The 15,924-nt window shown below is 41.2% G+C and overlaps 2 protein-coding genes across 9 annotated transcripts; one reads left to right on the top strand and one right to left on the bottom strand.

Annotated features, from left to right (window-relative positions):
• Positions 1-99: 99 nt before the first annotated feature.
• On the top strand, positions 100-12,495 carry apba2a (amyloid beta (A4) precursor protein-binding, family A, member 2a). 8 transcript variants are annotated; one of them, XM_082541366.1, is made up of 14 exons: positions 100-453; positions 3,257-3,344; positions 3,502-3,586; positions 3,743-4,985; positions 5,241-5,345; positions 5,557-5,596; positions 5,679-5,824; positions 7,899-7,985; positions 8,079-8,264; positions 8,401-8,580; positions 8,944-9,156; positions 9,530-9,649; positions 10,039-10,179; positions 11,717-12,495. In XM_082541366.1, exons 4-14 carry the CDS (start codon positions 3,774-3,776, stop codon positions 11,786-11,788), a joined length of 2,502 nt encoding a protein of 833 aa, XP_082397492.1. In that variant the 5' UTR covers positions 100-453; positions 3,257-3,344; positions 3,502-3,586; positions 3,743-3,773; the 3' UTR covers positions 11,789-12,495. The 8 variants fall into 8 exon arrangements, with proteins under 8 accessions (XP_082397492.1, XP_082397486.1, XP_082397491.1 ...); XM_082541360.1 differs by having other exon boundaries at positions 5,238-5,345; XM_082541363.1 differs by lacking the exon at positions 100-453 and adding an exon at positions 480-844 and having other exon boundaries at positions 5,238-5,345.
• A 158-nt stretch (positions 12,496-12,653) lies between these two features.
• duox2 (dual oxidase 2) lies at positions 12,654-15,913 on the bottom strand. Its single transcript, XM_082541368.1, has 8 exons — positions 15,821-15,913; positions 15,236-15,414; positions 14,967-15,024; positions 14,742-14,876; positions 14,373-14,577; positions 14,054-14,268; positions 13,771-13,961; positions 12,654-13,483 (listed from the first exon to the last, which is right to left on the bottom strand). The coding sequence occupies exons 2-8, from the start codon at positions 15,380-15,382 to the stop codon at positions 13,472-13,474; spliced, it is 963 nt and encodes a 320-aa protein (XP_082397494.1). The 5' UTR covers positions 15,383-15,414; positions 15,821-15,913; the 3' UTR covers positions 12,654-13,471.
• Between the last annotated feature and the right edge of the window lie 11 nt (positions 15,914-15,924).

The following is a 15,924-nucleotide window of genomic DNA, read 5'->3' as shown; positions in this document are numbered from 1 at the left end:
TCCCAGATACATCGATATTTTTCCTCAACAAACGCAAATAAATCCTAGGAAGCTGTAAGATATAATCATATTAAATATGGCTTTAAAGTAAAGATAATCTAATAATATAAATCACACCTTGGGTGTCTATTTAATGACTTACAAGCCACCACTTATACTGTTAAACAAATTATAAAATGACTAAAAAATTAAAAACAAACAAACAAACAAACATAAAAATACAATCCATTCATATAGAGGTGCATCTGCGTGTGCATTAATGTTTTATGTTGGGTAGAACAGTGCGACTAGTGAGCACATGGTGCGTGTGTGCCTGTGTTAGGGGGTGTATTTTCTACACAGGTTCCTGGGCTGCTGTGCGGCTTTTATTCAAAAATCACCATCCCGGAGATCAATCTCATCTGATCAGCAAACGGGCATTTTAAGGGAGAGGCCCCCACAGGACTGATGTCGGTAAGTGGCACACACATATATTAATGCACGTATAGAGGGGAGCATGCAATATTGATGCATGTAGGCCTGCTTCTGTCACAGAGCGAAAACGATGCTAGATGTGCGTGCTCCTGTGGCACATCAGCCCATTAGTTGGGTGTCAGCATGGTGCAGTCTCCATGCTTCACATCAAGGTCGATGTGAATTTTCCAGCTGCTGTAGGATAATAAGATGCCTCCAGATGGTATAACCACTAGAGAGCGTGTGTGGAGGGAGCGCGCTCCATTAATGCACGGTATATGCGCAGGACATATCCGATTATCTTATCGACATCTAGGCAGAGGGAAATGCGGCGTCCACTTGTGGGGAGACTGGAGCCACAGCAACAACCACCCCTGCAGCTGCGGCAAAAGTTAGGCGTAATAGCTTTATAAAATACTACCACTCATTCTTCAAGGGCAGGGCAGGTGCAAGAAAACTGCAATGGTGAAGGCCAATTCTACTCTGTAATTGCCCCTGTTGTTTTAATTGCCAGTTCAGCACCATGGAGAAGTCATGCTTAGGACTGTTAGCAGGGATTAGAGGTTTTTTGTGCTGATGATGCTATAATCCCAGTTGCATAATGACCTGATCAACACTGATAGGATTCATTTCGTTGTGGAGTCTTTTTAGCTTGAGCCAAATAGTTTGCTCTATGATTTTTCTTTTCAGCCTCAAGCTTAGATGCTTCATGCTGAGATGAGGATGCTGATGATGACATGTTTATACTGGGCGTGTAGCACAGCACTGTCAGTGTGCTGCCTCTCACATATCCTGTACTAATCAAATGTAAAGCATGTATTACTAAACTGAGAGCATCACATTCACACTTAAGGAGCTCACTTCTTTTAAATGATGACAGGGATGAAAAGAGATTTGGTGGAATTCAGAGCTGAGAGAATCATAAATTATATCATTATAATATTGATAAATAAAATCAACAGCATTTTTATGTTGTATTGATGGATACTCTCTAATTTACTGGTGTTAAATCCTGCTGTTGTACATTTGTATTATTACTGTAGGGCTGCGAATAACAGATATTTCCCCATTTCTTAATCTGCCAGATGTTTTCTTGATTGAGAATATATGTTGAATGCACACTCACCAGCCACTTTGTCAGGTACACCTGTTCAGCTGCTTGTTAACGCAAATATTTAATCAGCCAATCACATGGCAACAAAGTTAATGGCATATGCCTAAATGCATATTTACGCATGCAGACATGGTCGAACCAGGCTGTTGACATTGAAACTGAGCATTGGAATGAGAAATGGGGCTGATTTAAGGGACTTTGAATGTGGCATGGTTGTTGGTGCAAGGCAAGCTGCTCTGAGTTGTTTCAGAACTTGCTGATCTACTGGGATTACAGCCATTTCTAGGGTATATAGAGAAAAATGGTCAGAAAAAGAGATAAGATCCAGTGAGCGGCGTTTTTCCTTGTTGAATGTCAGAGGTTAGATGAGAATGGCCAGACTGCTTCGAGATGATAGGAAGGCAACAGTCATTCAAATAAGTACTTGGTACAGTCTATGCATATAGAAGAGCATCTCTGAATGCACATGATGTTAGTCCTTGAAGCGGATGGGTGACAGCAGCAAAAGACCGCACAAGGTGCCACTCCTCTCAGATAAGAACAGGAAACTGAGACTGCTGCAAAATAGGGTCTGAATCTGGAGTAAAAAACATAAAAGCAGCACCAGCAGTGGTTCCAAGTATATTTTCCTGGCACGCTTTAGGCCTCTTAGTGCCAACTGAGCATCACTTAAACACCACAGCCTACCTGGTTACTGTTTCTGACCATGTCCATCCTTTTATGACAGCAGAAGAACACACCATATCACAAAGCTCAAATCATCTCTAACAGCTTTCCAGAACACAACAGGGAGTTCACTGTACTCAAATGACCTCCACAGTCACCCAATCTCAATCTAGTAGTGCAGCTTTGGGGTGTGGTGGACTTCACATTATGGAGGTGCAGCCAACAAATCTGCAGCAAATGTGTGATGCTGTCATGTCAATATGGACCAAAGTCTCTGAGGAATGTTTCCAGACCCTTGTTGAATCCATGCCATGAAAAATTAAGGCAGTTCCGAAAGCACAAAGGGGTTCAGCTCTGTACCATTTAGGTGTACCTTATAAAGTGTCTGGTCAATGTAGACTATCATGTCTCTATTTAAAATTTCTCGTTTCTGTCAACTGTAGACTATCGGTAAAAGAATGACAGAAAAAAACCCCAAATAGTTACATTCGAGAGGCTGGAACTCGTTAAATGCCAGTATTTACTTTTAATTAACAGCTGTAATCATTTTTCCACGATTAATTTCTATCGGTTCAGCTGTGAAGTACTTTCTGACTAATTTAGACAGTTTTGTGTTGTTGTTCTTTGGTTCTTTACTGTTTTTCAAGGCAGCTTCTTGAAGATACTGTTTAGCAAACTATAAAACAATAACATAGTTTATAGAAAACACCACATGCTACAATCTGAAAGCAGGCATGGGCAGCATTTTTGTCAGCATTACTTGTGCCAGAATTTTGTAATAACTTTTTAGGATGTTATATTTCAAGCGGTGTGTGAGAGAGCTAGACTAGGTTAAGCAGATGACTTTCACCCGCAAGAGAAGAGTTTAAATTGTGTGTGAAGGCAGACTGACTTACAATAAGCCAGTATAGAGCATCTGCATATGTCTGTGCTTCTGTGGTGGGAGGTGCTAAGAATAGAGAGCAGTGTTGCAGAAGGAAGGCTGTGTGTCTGTAGTTTTACTGCAGGCTTCCTGTTCTGCAGGACATCAAGACAAAATTAGAGCAGGCACAACGGACCAAGATCACAGATAACAAACACCATCAAAGACAAATGGACTGAGATGGTGCATGTAAGTAAAATATGGATGTTTGGTACGGAGGGAGGATGTGTGTGTGTTTTTAAAGTATGACAGAGATAGTCACTGTATACAAAAGTGGATCTTTGACCATATGCAAAGAGGAATCTTTGATGTTTGGTTATTTAAATTGACGGCACCTGTGCTGTAGGCTTGTAGCGGAGGAGCTCGAAAACTGAGAAGAGTTGCTGAAGAGTTTCTGTTTTTATGAAAGAGAGCATCGAAGTCTTTGGAAGGTGATTTCTCCAGTGTGATGAACCTACGTCATTTGCAAAATACAATATGTGTTCAGTTATTTTTCATAATAATATAAAGAGTCTGAATGATGATATACTGTTGAAAATATAACATTTCTCAAAAATGTGAAATTGATTTTCTATTAATGTTTACAGGGCTTAGGGTAGTGGGCTAAAGGGGCCAGTTATGGCTCATGGAAAGAGGCCAGGATCCATTTCCAAAATATTGGTACCCGGCACTTCATCATGCCCCGGTCCTGGACAGAGCAAAGAAGAGCGGGGAGGTTTGGTGAACGAGGCGACTGAGCAACCACCTTGTGCGCTGGAGGAGGATAATAATGACCAGCTGACTTCTCCTGTTTCTGCAAATCACTATTACATGAGTTGTGACCCTAGTCCTGAGGACATGGAGGACACCTGCTCTGAGTACGACAACGTGGGCTCCGATGTCGAGCAGGACTATGATGAGGTTCTGCATTTGAACAGAGAGGGCGGTGTGGACATGAGGTATTACAAGCAGTACTGTCCTGAGGACGGTGGCTATATAAAGCATGCTGTCAGTGATAATACTAATGAGAACACCAGTGCTCCTGACCAGATGACTCCGAGGCCACGGCATGGCACAGAAATATGTGAGGGATCACAATCAGACGCTAAGCCGAGTAAGATGAGCCATCGCTTCAGGTCGCATTGTGCTCCAGTTGCTGGTGATGAAACAGAAGGGGGAGTTAAAAAGGGCCAGGAGGACAGGTTCTTCTTCGGTGATGGAGATGAGATAGAAGAGGTGCTAGATGGGGCCAAATTTATAGAGGATTTAGAGGAGACGGAGGACAGTATTCAGAGGCAGGCTAGCCTTTATCAGGGTAATGAGAACGAAAGAATTAGGAAGGGGGGAGAGGAACGGCAAAGAGAAGGTGACGTCCGAGTCACAAGGAACCCTAATGTCCTAGGAGCCAGCAAGAAGTGTGAGCCATCTCATATAGATTCAAAGGAGAAGGAGCGGCAGGGTAAAGGGCGAGGAAGGAGGGGAACAGGAGAGGGCATCGAGCAAATTGCCTCTGGGATCAAAGGATGCATGACCAGCAACACTGAGCAGCGTCCAAAGACTTTGCCCAGGGACTGCAAAAAAGTTGCCGTGAGGACCAAAGCTAGGTCCAGTTCCAGTAAGCAACACCCTATTCCCCCACCTCGCCACTCCCATGCTCAGCCTCCTACTGAAACCCAGAAACCCCAGCCTCACAGAGAGCCTCCTCCTGTTCCCAGACCCAGTAATTCCACTGCTAACAGCCGGGAGAATGAACCCAGGGTTATCAAGCCATCCCTGGCTCCTCTTCACACACCAGAACAACAGAGGGAGTCTCTCGAGGAGAGACAGAGACGGCTAGAGAAACCCCAGCAGGTAAGCAATGCAAATAGGACACATCTTTGTCAGCTCTTGTCCCCTGTGGCTCGTGATTGTAAATGTTTGTGCCAAACCTGCCTCTGCTGTGGTTTAGAGGGGATCAGCACAATTTTAATTTTATGCATCGCCAGAAATAGTCTTCATCACTTTTTATGAGTTCTTCTTAATCGGCACAGGACAACAAGAAATGTTAAAAAACACAAACTGTCCAAGATAAGAAGAAAACACCCCCCACTTATTTTTGTTTAGCAGAATGAGAAGCTCAGCCCGGCTGCAATACCTGAGGAGCTGCCAGAGCAGGCGACGAGGTCTCAGTGTCCAGAGCCTGTCTCTGCAGAAGACAGCAACACTCCCAAGGTTAAAATTCAGCTACTTTTAGCTTCTTATCATCCAGTTTTTGATCAAAAAACTGTCTTTTACTGTCTCTTTAATCGTATTCCCAAGAAACATTTGTTTTTGTAAGTTTTGTATGTAGGCAATCGTGGATATTGTGATAGATATAGGTTTTTATACTGTATCTGCAAAATATTTGCCCTTGAAGTCCAACTTATTACATTTTTTAAAAAAGAAAACACAGGAAGCTGCTTCGTTTCCCAGCTTTGAGGATGGTAAATATCTCAGAATATTCTCAAAATGTTGTCATTTTTATGAATCTGTGCTGCACGTTACAGGGGTCTTTTTGTCACACAGTCCCAGGTCCCTGTGAGCCAGAAGACCTTATTGATGGGATCATCTTTGCTGCTAACTACCTTGGCTGCACTCAAGTTTTGTCTGATAAAAACCCATCCAAGAGTGTCCGTATGTCCCAGGCTCATGAAGCTGTCAGTCAAATCAAGGTAATTCTTCTTCAGGGTTGTTACAGCTACCAACATGCATCCATTTAGTTCATAAATCTTTAAATTGGCCAGCATCAAAATGTGGGAACAAACTGAAATGAAATCTAGGGAACAAATTGAATTCGGGTCCAGGAGACTTGATTAGATTCTCTTGATGTTCTCCATCTGGGATTTTCAGCCTTAGAAAAGTTGGCTTTTATTTTTGGCTGGAGGGACTCGACTTTATTAGGGATTTGACTTTATTCTACATGTATGCTCGCAGTTGAAATAAATAATATGTATGTAGTTCAGGCCAGGGTCTTTCTGTGTGGAGTTTGCATGTTCTCCCCATGTTGGTGTGGGTTCTCTGCGGGTACTCCGGCTTCCTCCCACAGTCCAAAGACATGCAGTTAGCGGGGCTAGGTTAATCAATCAATCTAAATTGCCCATAGGTGTGAATGCGGGAGTGAATGTGAGAGCGAATGGTTGTCTGTCTCTGTGTGTTAGCCCTGTGACAGACTGGCGACCTGTCCAGGGTGTACCCCGCCTCTCACCCTATGACAGCTGGGATAGGCTCCCGTGCCCCCCACGACCCTGAAAAGGATAAGCGGAAGTGAATGGATGGATGTTATTTAATACATACAAGGCCAGAAGTATACATACAGGCTCAATTATATAGATACACTTACTTTAATCTTTTAATAAGTGGTGCTGAGTTCTGTCTTTTAACTTGACAAGGTTAAGGCCTGTTAACTTAAACAACTGTACATAACTATGTTATTCAGATGTGTCATCACTTTGCCGAGATCTGGATTTAGACCCAGACTGTCCCCCTACAATAAGAGGAATTTGGTTAGGATGTTCAGGAATAACCCAGGAACCACTAAGGCTCAAGCCTACCATGAGCTGGAAACTGCTGGAACACCAGCATCACTGTCCACAGTGAATCCAGTTTTATATCATCACGGACTGAGAGGGTGCCGACCAAGAAAGAAGCTCCTGCTCCAAAATGGAAACCTTCAAGCTCAAGAGAAATTTGCAGCTGCCCACATGGACAAGCCAAATGCCTTCTGGAGAAAGGTTTTATGGCCATATGAGACAAAGATTGAGCTATTTGTCCACACTTGACAACAAGTATGTTTGTAAAGGTGAAAGCTTCAAACCTAAGAACACTGTACCAATTGTAAAGGACGGTGGTGGTAGCATCATGCACTGTGGCTGTTTTGCTGTCAGCAGTACTGTTACATTGTACAAAGTGGTTGTAATAATGAAGAAGAATGACTATCTCCAAGTTCTTCAGCGTGTTCCAGTAGCTCAGTGATCCAAAGCACACGTGTGAGGTGGTTTTTGAATGGATGAAGCAGGCTAACGTTAAACAGCTGGAATGGCCTTACCAAAAACCGGGTGTGTGCCAAGAAGAGTGGTCAAATATACACCAGGAATTATGCCAGAAGTTTCTTAATGGCTACAAAAAGCTTCTGGTAAAGTACGTGTAACTTACTAAGGGACGTTTAACCAAATATTAGTGGAGGTGTATGTATACATCTAAAACTGTGTGGATTAGAAAAAAAATACAAACTAAAGTCAAACTTGTGCACCCAGTTCTTTTCAAAGTGCAATAAAGATGTATGCTGTACAATCTTTCCACACTGAGAAAATGAACAGTTCAAAGAAATAATTCAAGGCCCTAAATTACAATGACCATAACACGTATTAATACTTCTGACCACAACTGTATGTTGCTTGTGACCTATTTATAAAAAGTCAGCTGTGCAGTAACCTCATCTATTTACCACACAGTGGAGCTGTTGCATGTCTTTCTTTTGGCCACTTTGTTCTTTTGATACGGCCACATGTTTTTGTTCCTGTGTATTAAGTGTTATATCCTGTGCTTGTGCCTTGAATGTAACTACAAATGAACTGCTGGTCACAAAAGCAAAGTTTGAAAAGAATAATTTAAACTGTCTCTGCCTTTCAGGCATAAGCACAAGCGTTATTATTGAGGTGCAAGAAAAAAAATGCTATGCAAGATTAAAGCATCACATTCATTCTCTGAAATGCAAAACGTCTTATTAAAATTCTGTTTATCTCAAAGAGCCAAGATGAAGATTCTCAAATGATGACAGAAGTGGACCTGTTTATCTCCACTAAAGCTGTCAAAGTACTGAATGCTGACACACAGGTCAGTGGCTCTTAAATTTGTGTGTTGCCTTCTTCTTGTGCATAAACACAATTTATTTTGAATCATGATTGTCATTACTTTTGTTCCTCATAGGAAACAATGATGGACAGTGCCTTGCGAACCATCTCCTACATCGCAGACATCGGCAGCATTGTAGTTCTGATGGCACGGAGGCGCATGTCTCAGGCCTCATCAGAGGAGCTCTCTGAATCTTCGGACTCCACCAGCGAAGGGAAGAGCCAGTACAGAATGATCTGCTATGTCTTTGAATCAGAGGATGTAAGTATTGCCATTCTTTTCTACTTTACGCTCTAGTTTTACATTTTTACAATAATCTCTGGTCACTTCCTTGCTGTTGTCAGCTGGGATAGCCTTTCTGCTGAGCGGTTTCCCCCAAATGCTCCCCTTCCCGTAGGCGCAGCTAATCGCACAGTCTATTGGTCAGGCGTTCAGTGTGGCCTACAGAGAATTCCTGCGAGCCAATGGCATCAATCCCACCGACCTGAGCCAGAAACAATACAGTGACATCATCAGCTCCCAGGAAATGTACCACGATGACCTCGTTCATTTCTCAAATTCAGACAACTGTAAAGAGGTGTGACATGTTTTTTATTCCACTGTTGGCTAATTGTAAATGATGACTGATGGATTTTCCACCCTAACAGAATCTCGCTAAATGAAATGCATATACTATTATGAAATGCATAAACTATTATATATTGTACATATATTTATTAGTTTCAGATGTAGCCATTCTTGTATTTTGCTTGTTTACATTATTGTATTTTGCACATCTCTGTTGCTTGTGAAGCTCGCACACAAGAATTTCACTCACATGTGCTGTACCAATGTACCTGCACATGTGATGTGACAATAAAAGTGATTTGATTTAATTTTCAATATGAAATTCAAAGTGTGCTTAAAAAGGTTTAAAAAATACTTGTATACTGTATTACAGCTGTATATAGAGAAGCAGAAAGGCGAGATCCTCGGCGTGGTAATAGTCGAGTCTGGCTGGGGCTCCATTCTGCCCACGGTCATCCTGGCCAGCATGCTGAACAGTGGGCCCGCAGCTCGCTCTGGAAAACTCAACGTGGGCGACCAGATTATGTCCATCAATGACACAAGTCTCGTGGGGCTGCCACTGGCCACCTGCCAGGGCATCATTAAGGTATGGAGTACATCAGGAACCTCCAGTTAGCCCTTTACTTAGAGTCATAAGTTAGATAAGGAAGTATTTGAATCAAAGAATAGCACAAGGAAAACTATCTGTAGTTAGTAGTGCTGGACTGAACAGCCCAAAAGTATGAATTACAGTGAAAGTACCTAAATATTAGTGGACTTTTAGGTGGTCCCTCTTTTCACCCTAAAAGGATTAAGTGGACAGGAAAGAAGAACACGAATGAATAAATGTAATTTTGACCATGACACTAACAAGCACATAGAAATACCACATAAGCACAGGGACAGCACCAGTCTTTAGTCCACCTCCACAAACCTTTTGACTTCTGAAACATGTGAATGCGTTTCTGAATGTGTCCCAGGGTCTGAAGAACCAGGTGAAGGTAAAGCTGAGTATTGTAAGCTGCCCTCCTGTCACCACCGTCCTCATCAAGAGACCCGATCTCAAGTTCCAGCTCGGCTTCAGTGTTCAAAATGGCATTGTGAGTGCAGCCGTATCACTCGTTACCATGACTCTAAACTTAAGATTGAACTTTCAACTCAGGCTTATTAAATGCTTAGGTGCATGCAGGTTTTTTTGTCATGTTATAGCATCACAGTGATGGCTGCTTATGTTAAAAATAGCAATAATGAGCTCAGCGTATGTACAAATAATTGCTGTGAGCCAAAAGCTCAGGCGTCATTCTGCTCTGATAGTTTTTGAGCTGCTGCACCAGGGCCAAGATAAATAAGGAACTGTGAACTGTGAACCATGAAAGCTACTCTAGTACATGCCAAAAATATGTTAATATTTACAACATACCCCCTTGTTGACTGGGAGTGTTGGTATTTATGATGCAGTTCCACATTTGGGGTTATTTTGCTTCCTCAGATCTGCAGCCTGATGCGAGGCGGTATCGCTGAGAGAGGCGGCGTTCGTGTTGGACACAGAATCATTGAAATAAATGGTCAGAGTGTCGTTGCCATGGCACACGAGAAGATAGTTCAAACCCTGTCCATCTCTGTGGGTGAGGTAGGAACTCCTCATGACACAAGATGGCAATTTTCTCCGATTACTGCACCACACAAACACTGTGCCACACAGGCCTTTCATAGATGCATGCACATTAGAGTTTGGTTTAAAGCCAAATCACTGGGTACACACAGGGCCACAGAATGCCTGTAAGTGATGGGTCAATAAAGTCAATAAAATCCTGTGATTAAACAAACCATGGTTAAATATTTTTTTTAAATTAAAACTGACTAGTACAATAAAGGATGTTTGTGTGAGAAAACTCACATTCCAGAGAAATTAACTATTGTGTACTTTCACAGTGATTACAGGAATCTATTTCCTTGAGTGCAAGTTTACAATTTATCCCTATGAGCGTGCTTTAAAGGAACAGTTTGGGAAATTCTTTTGCCCTTCCTTGTTGACTCATAGTCCAGCACATTAACTCCAATAAAACCATCACGTTGTTCGCTGTTTCAATTAGATAAACTCAGCTGTTTCAAACTAACTGTCAGGCAGCTCATGCTTCACATTGATTTTTTTAATTTTTTCAGGAAATTGTTATACATCTTTTAACTCTTGACCAAAGTAAATGAATATGGCAACATATCAAACTAGTATTAAACACAAACAAATGGATGGAGAATACAGAGGAGACCTGATGGTTCAGATCCCAGTTTGTGTTGTGATGCTCAATGCTTCAATGCTGTAAATAAAACTTAAAGTTAAACATAATCAAAAATATGTACCGAATATTATTTAAAACTTTAACTTAATTTTCAACCACTCTTGTATTTTCTCTGTAATTTCTTCAAGTGTACGTTCTGATAGAAAAGATCTCTGTTTGACAGCAATACATCTGAATCCTTTTCTCAGTCTCTGGTGGGACAGAGAGAAGTAAGTAAATTAGGGCCGATTACATATCTGTGCATGTGTAAATGCATCTGAAGTTGATGGGTTAACCCAGGGAGCTCACTTTACATTGTGGGCCACATACAGCCCACTTTGACTTTCAGGCGAGGGATAAGTTTAACCCCAGTCAGAACCCCTCTGATATCTTCACATACAAAAAAAGAAGTACAATTTTAGCTGCATGTCTCAGTTTTTCTATATGATAAAGAAATTCTGCTGTAGTAAATGGAAGAAATCTGTAAACATGGCACTTTGGGACTAAACTGTAAGTAATAGATGTGTAAAAGCACAGAGAATGTATCTCATTGCCCAGACTGACCTGTAATAATAAAGCAAAGTTTTTCTTGCTTTTTAAAAGATACCATAAAGAAATAGAAACTCTTCTATTAGATGGTGAAAAAATAGGATTTCTTTGTCATTTCATTGTTCTTTTTTTCCTTTAACTTAGGTGTAGTACGAACAATCGTGAAGGAGGCCTTTATCAGTAGAAAAAACTGTACAATTTATAAAAATGCAGTTAAAAGTCCCAAATCGTTCCTGTGGGCCGCCTCAGAGTCTTTGTGGTGCCAATTCAGGGCCCGTGTGCCACATGTTTGACACCCTGCATTTACCCACCCTGCTTCTTTCATGTTTCCCTCTGTGCCAGATCAACATGAAGACGATGCCTGCTGTGATGTTCAGACTGCTGACGGGACAGGAGACGCCCGTCTACATATAGAGGACCCTGCATGGATCAGTCCCACTGTAGCTCTGCATGTCTGGCTGCGTGACGACAATAAGACGGGTGGCTCAGTGGGACGAGGAGAATTTATTTTTCTATCATTTTATTTTTTTTGGCCTGTTGTCGCGACGCTGTAAAGAACATCCGTTTCTCATTTTCCCAGGTTTTATCTTGAATTACATCGTCATAATGGCCTTACAATGTGAATACTCTGTCTGTAGTACTGTACGTGAGTTTATGGTGTTGAAGAAAAGTAGCTTTACGGTCATGTTTATTTTCTTATGAAGAGATAAATTAGTACATTTATTTTTTATTTAGTCATTTTTATAATGTGTATGGAGTTTAAAATTGTACTTCTACTGTAAATACTTTGGATTTCTCAAGGACTTGATTGGAAAGGCCATATAACTTCTGCAGTATATGCATGTGATAACGAAGAATACGATTTACTGACCAGGGATTCATTCTCAATCCAACATGTTAATCTATTACAATTAGTATCAAAAGAAGATAATAAGATGCTGTACAAAGGCACTGAACTCTGTGTATTGTGGTGACGCTGAAGGCCAAAGACACTCTTAATTTTCAAGGACATACAGTATATGGATGATCATTACTTTTACCAGAGCGTACAAGAATGTATCAGAATATACAATACTGAATGAATGTACAGTTATAACACACAGAAAATACAGTTTCATTGCTGAGCACTTGTTTGTTTTCATTTTATTCAGCTCTTAAAAAATTACAGGACAGAAAAAAAACATATTTAACAGGATTACAAGAGAATCAATTCGACCTATCAGAGCACTGTGTGTGCATGAATCTGATGCAAGGAAACCACATGTTCCAACATTCGGGCTCTCGCTGCTTCTCACTAGTGTGGGGTCGCTTAGAAATCTCCTTTTAGAAATAAAAAGCACATTTGTTTTTGCTTAGTATATCATTAAATGTTCAGAAATGTGTTCACCAGTCCCGTCGTAAATTTGTGCCATCTGGCTCTTGCAGGTATTCAATAATGCTGCCAGCTTAGGAGTTGTGTTTCTGAAACTAGAGACTCTAATGTTTTCTGTTCTGGTGAGAGCCAGATTGCACTGGTCTCTGGAGGGAGTAGCACGTGCTGTCGTATTACATCTTCAGTTTTTAAGCAGTTTCTTGGATCGAGTAGGCTTAATTTTATTAACCTCTTAAGCCCCAAGCCTAACTGATCCCCTGCCTTTTGCCCCCGTATCAGGGGGCGTTGGGGCTTAAGAGGTTAATAATGTCTTTGACCAAGTTTCTGATCAGTTTAATGTAAATAAAACCAAATGTGCATTTCATTTAAAAAAGCGGATTCTTAAAGTGTATACTCTGTGTACAATCAATATGTATCTGTGTTGTCTCATGTTTCATTACCAAACAAGCAAAACAACGAGAGCTCTACCATCCACACCCATCACACTATATACACATTGTATGGATCCCATACGAAGTTATGTTTATTTACAGCTACTACAACATGAGAGTGACCTTTACAAATGTGACTATTTACAGTGGACTCAATTTTAAGACATTATTATTTACAGGCTCACACAGATAACTAACACATGTGAAAGTCGAGACTTTAACTGTAACACATTCAACAAAAATTATTTTCAAGTATGAACAAAGAAATCTCCCTGAGAGGGAATCTGCACAGCTTCATAAATGTTCCTGTAACACAGAAAGAAAACGATCAAAGTTAGCTGAACGACGTCTAGCTGAACGACGTCTTTATCATGGATATAAAGGTGACTATGGCGGCCGTATAAACTAACTATGGGAATGCCTTATTAATACACTGTTCGGTCTTGTCCCACAGTAGAATTTACTTATATTAAAGATAAGAACTGTTGCTGCTTTAAACAAATGATTGAGATATTAACAGGCAGCAGAAAGATAATTTGTTGATTACTAATATTCTCAAAAACTGTACGAACCACCCTCATGAATGTACTTACTTCTGTAACTTTTAAATTCACTGGTGAAATTGTCACTCCATCGAGGAAAAATGAATTCAGGTAGCCCTCACTGTATGAATCATCCTCGTCTTCACAGCCGTCGACACCGACACTGAAAGCCTCTTTCATCTTCTCAGGGACCAAAAAGTCAAGCAGCACCACAAGAAGCCCAATGAGGGTGCACAGGATGCCTGAAAATCACCTGAGTTAGTAACAGTCGGGCTTGGAATGATAAATTCAAGTGCAAAACATGCAAAATCTATGTGCAAATTCATGTGTTTACCTGTAGCCAGGGCCAGCCAAAACGAATGGCTGTATTCTGTTTCAAAGGAGTCAGTTCCTATGTAGAAAACACACTGAGGCACATTCATGATGGTGGTGAAGGAGATCATGGAGAAGAAGATGAATGCAGCAGTGGCAACCACCATGTACCCAGCGTACCGGATTACTGGCATGGAGAAAAGGATGTTGGCGAGCATCCAGCAGCAAAATGCTGTCCTGTGGAGCAATTATTGCACAGGGATTGGAATTTCTACATCGCCTGAAAATTAGAGCGCACGGTATTATTTGACAAAATCAAGATATGAGTTATTAACAATCACCAGAGTGTTGCAGACGCGTATCGTCCAGAGTATCTGTACTGAAAGATGAGACCGCACGGGCTGCTCGGGGTGAATTTTTCAGCGATATACAGAATGGGGTTGGGTAAACCTTTCTCCAGAGCTTCTTCATATTCTTCAATAGTGTCATGCCAGGTGAACATCTCATTGTAGTCAATGGTCTCATTAAACTGTACGACAGGATTCCCTGAGTGAGATCAAACAGATGTAAATACTACTAAGCAACACAGATAAAAAAGGAACTTTTCTGACGTGTATATGCAGAAGATGTTGTTGTAGCACCGACTCCTTTCACAATAAAAACTGCAGGAATATTTGACGAGACGTCACAGGTTGCTTACTGTGACTCACCTTTCAGCGTAACGTTAATGCCATACAGTCCGACATGCAAGCCAATCTCCGCGTTAACCACCGCGTTGCTGAAAGACTTATAGGTGGCTTTCGTGGTCATTCTGGCCTCGGCCCAGTCGTTAGTGAAGTTGAGTGCTGCAGGGAAAAAATTAACTTGAAAGTCTAGAAAACAAAGGTGGCAGGAAGAATAAAATCTTTGAAAAACAATACGAATGCAAAACTCACCCACTATCACGGCACCAATGAACAAGCTGGTAACTATTCTAAATGTCCAGAAGAGCCGCTGAGAGGAAGAGACAGACAAATTATTTCAGGTGACTAAAATGGAAAAAAAAGGTGAGGAAACTGAAATGACAGCATTACAACTGCTATTATTTTTGCACTTTTCAGCAACCACTGTTGGAGGCGCAGAAAGAGAGAGAACAATAGTGAGGTTTCGTCACTCATTTGCAGTGAGTAATAGTTTTTCTTTTTTTGGACTTGGTTGCACTCACCGACTTCCCTCGTATCCCGGGTAGAATGAGAAGAAGACTGACCGCTAACACAAGGAAGACCAGAATAATGGTGAGCAAGCGGCTGCTGAAGATAAACGGAGTCCTTTGTACAGTGTAGAATGGGTAAATGTCATCGTAGAAAGTCATCTTAGCTTCTGCTCTTACAGACACAACTGAGACTAGACAGCATAACAGAGAAGACAGTGTTAGTGACAGAGTTCTCAGTTTCCCCACCCAGATGCAGAGATAGACACTCTTGTTACTCACAGCTGATAAGGTGCTTTACATTACTACGACTATGTAACATGGCATGATTAAACATAAACATGGCCGCCTTATTAACTCCTCTGGCACTGTGTGCCTTCGCTGCAAAGAAATAAATGCATGTGTTTAACAGACAAACACATGCAATCCTATACATCCATTCAGCCACCTCTGCCACTGTAATGTAAATCATTGCTCTTCTCTTTTCTCCATCCTGATTTTAGTGTGTTCAGTCACACCTTAAATAATCATGATAATAATAATGACAAAAACTCAATGAACCTATTGTATAGAAATATCTTAGAGATAGAGATATCTTACCTTAAAGTTAAGTCAGTGATCACTGAAGGAGAAGGAAGTTAAGTGTGAAGGTTGAAGAAGCATAGGCTTCTTTTATACCAGCAGGGCCCCCCCTCGTTTCACCA

This window comes from Aulonocara stuartgranti (genome assembly GCF_965226115.1).
Source record: "Aulonocara stuartgranti genome assembly, chromosome: 7".
NCBI lineage: Eukaryota > Metazoa > Chordata > Actinopteri > Cichliformes > Cichlidae > Aulonocara > Aulonocara stuartgranti.
The sequence above is the reverse complement of the archived record's forward strand: the minus strand, read 5'-3'. Positions and strand labels throughout refer to the sequence as shown.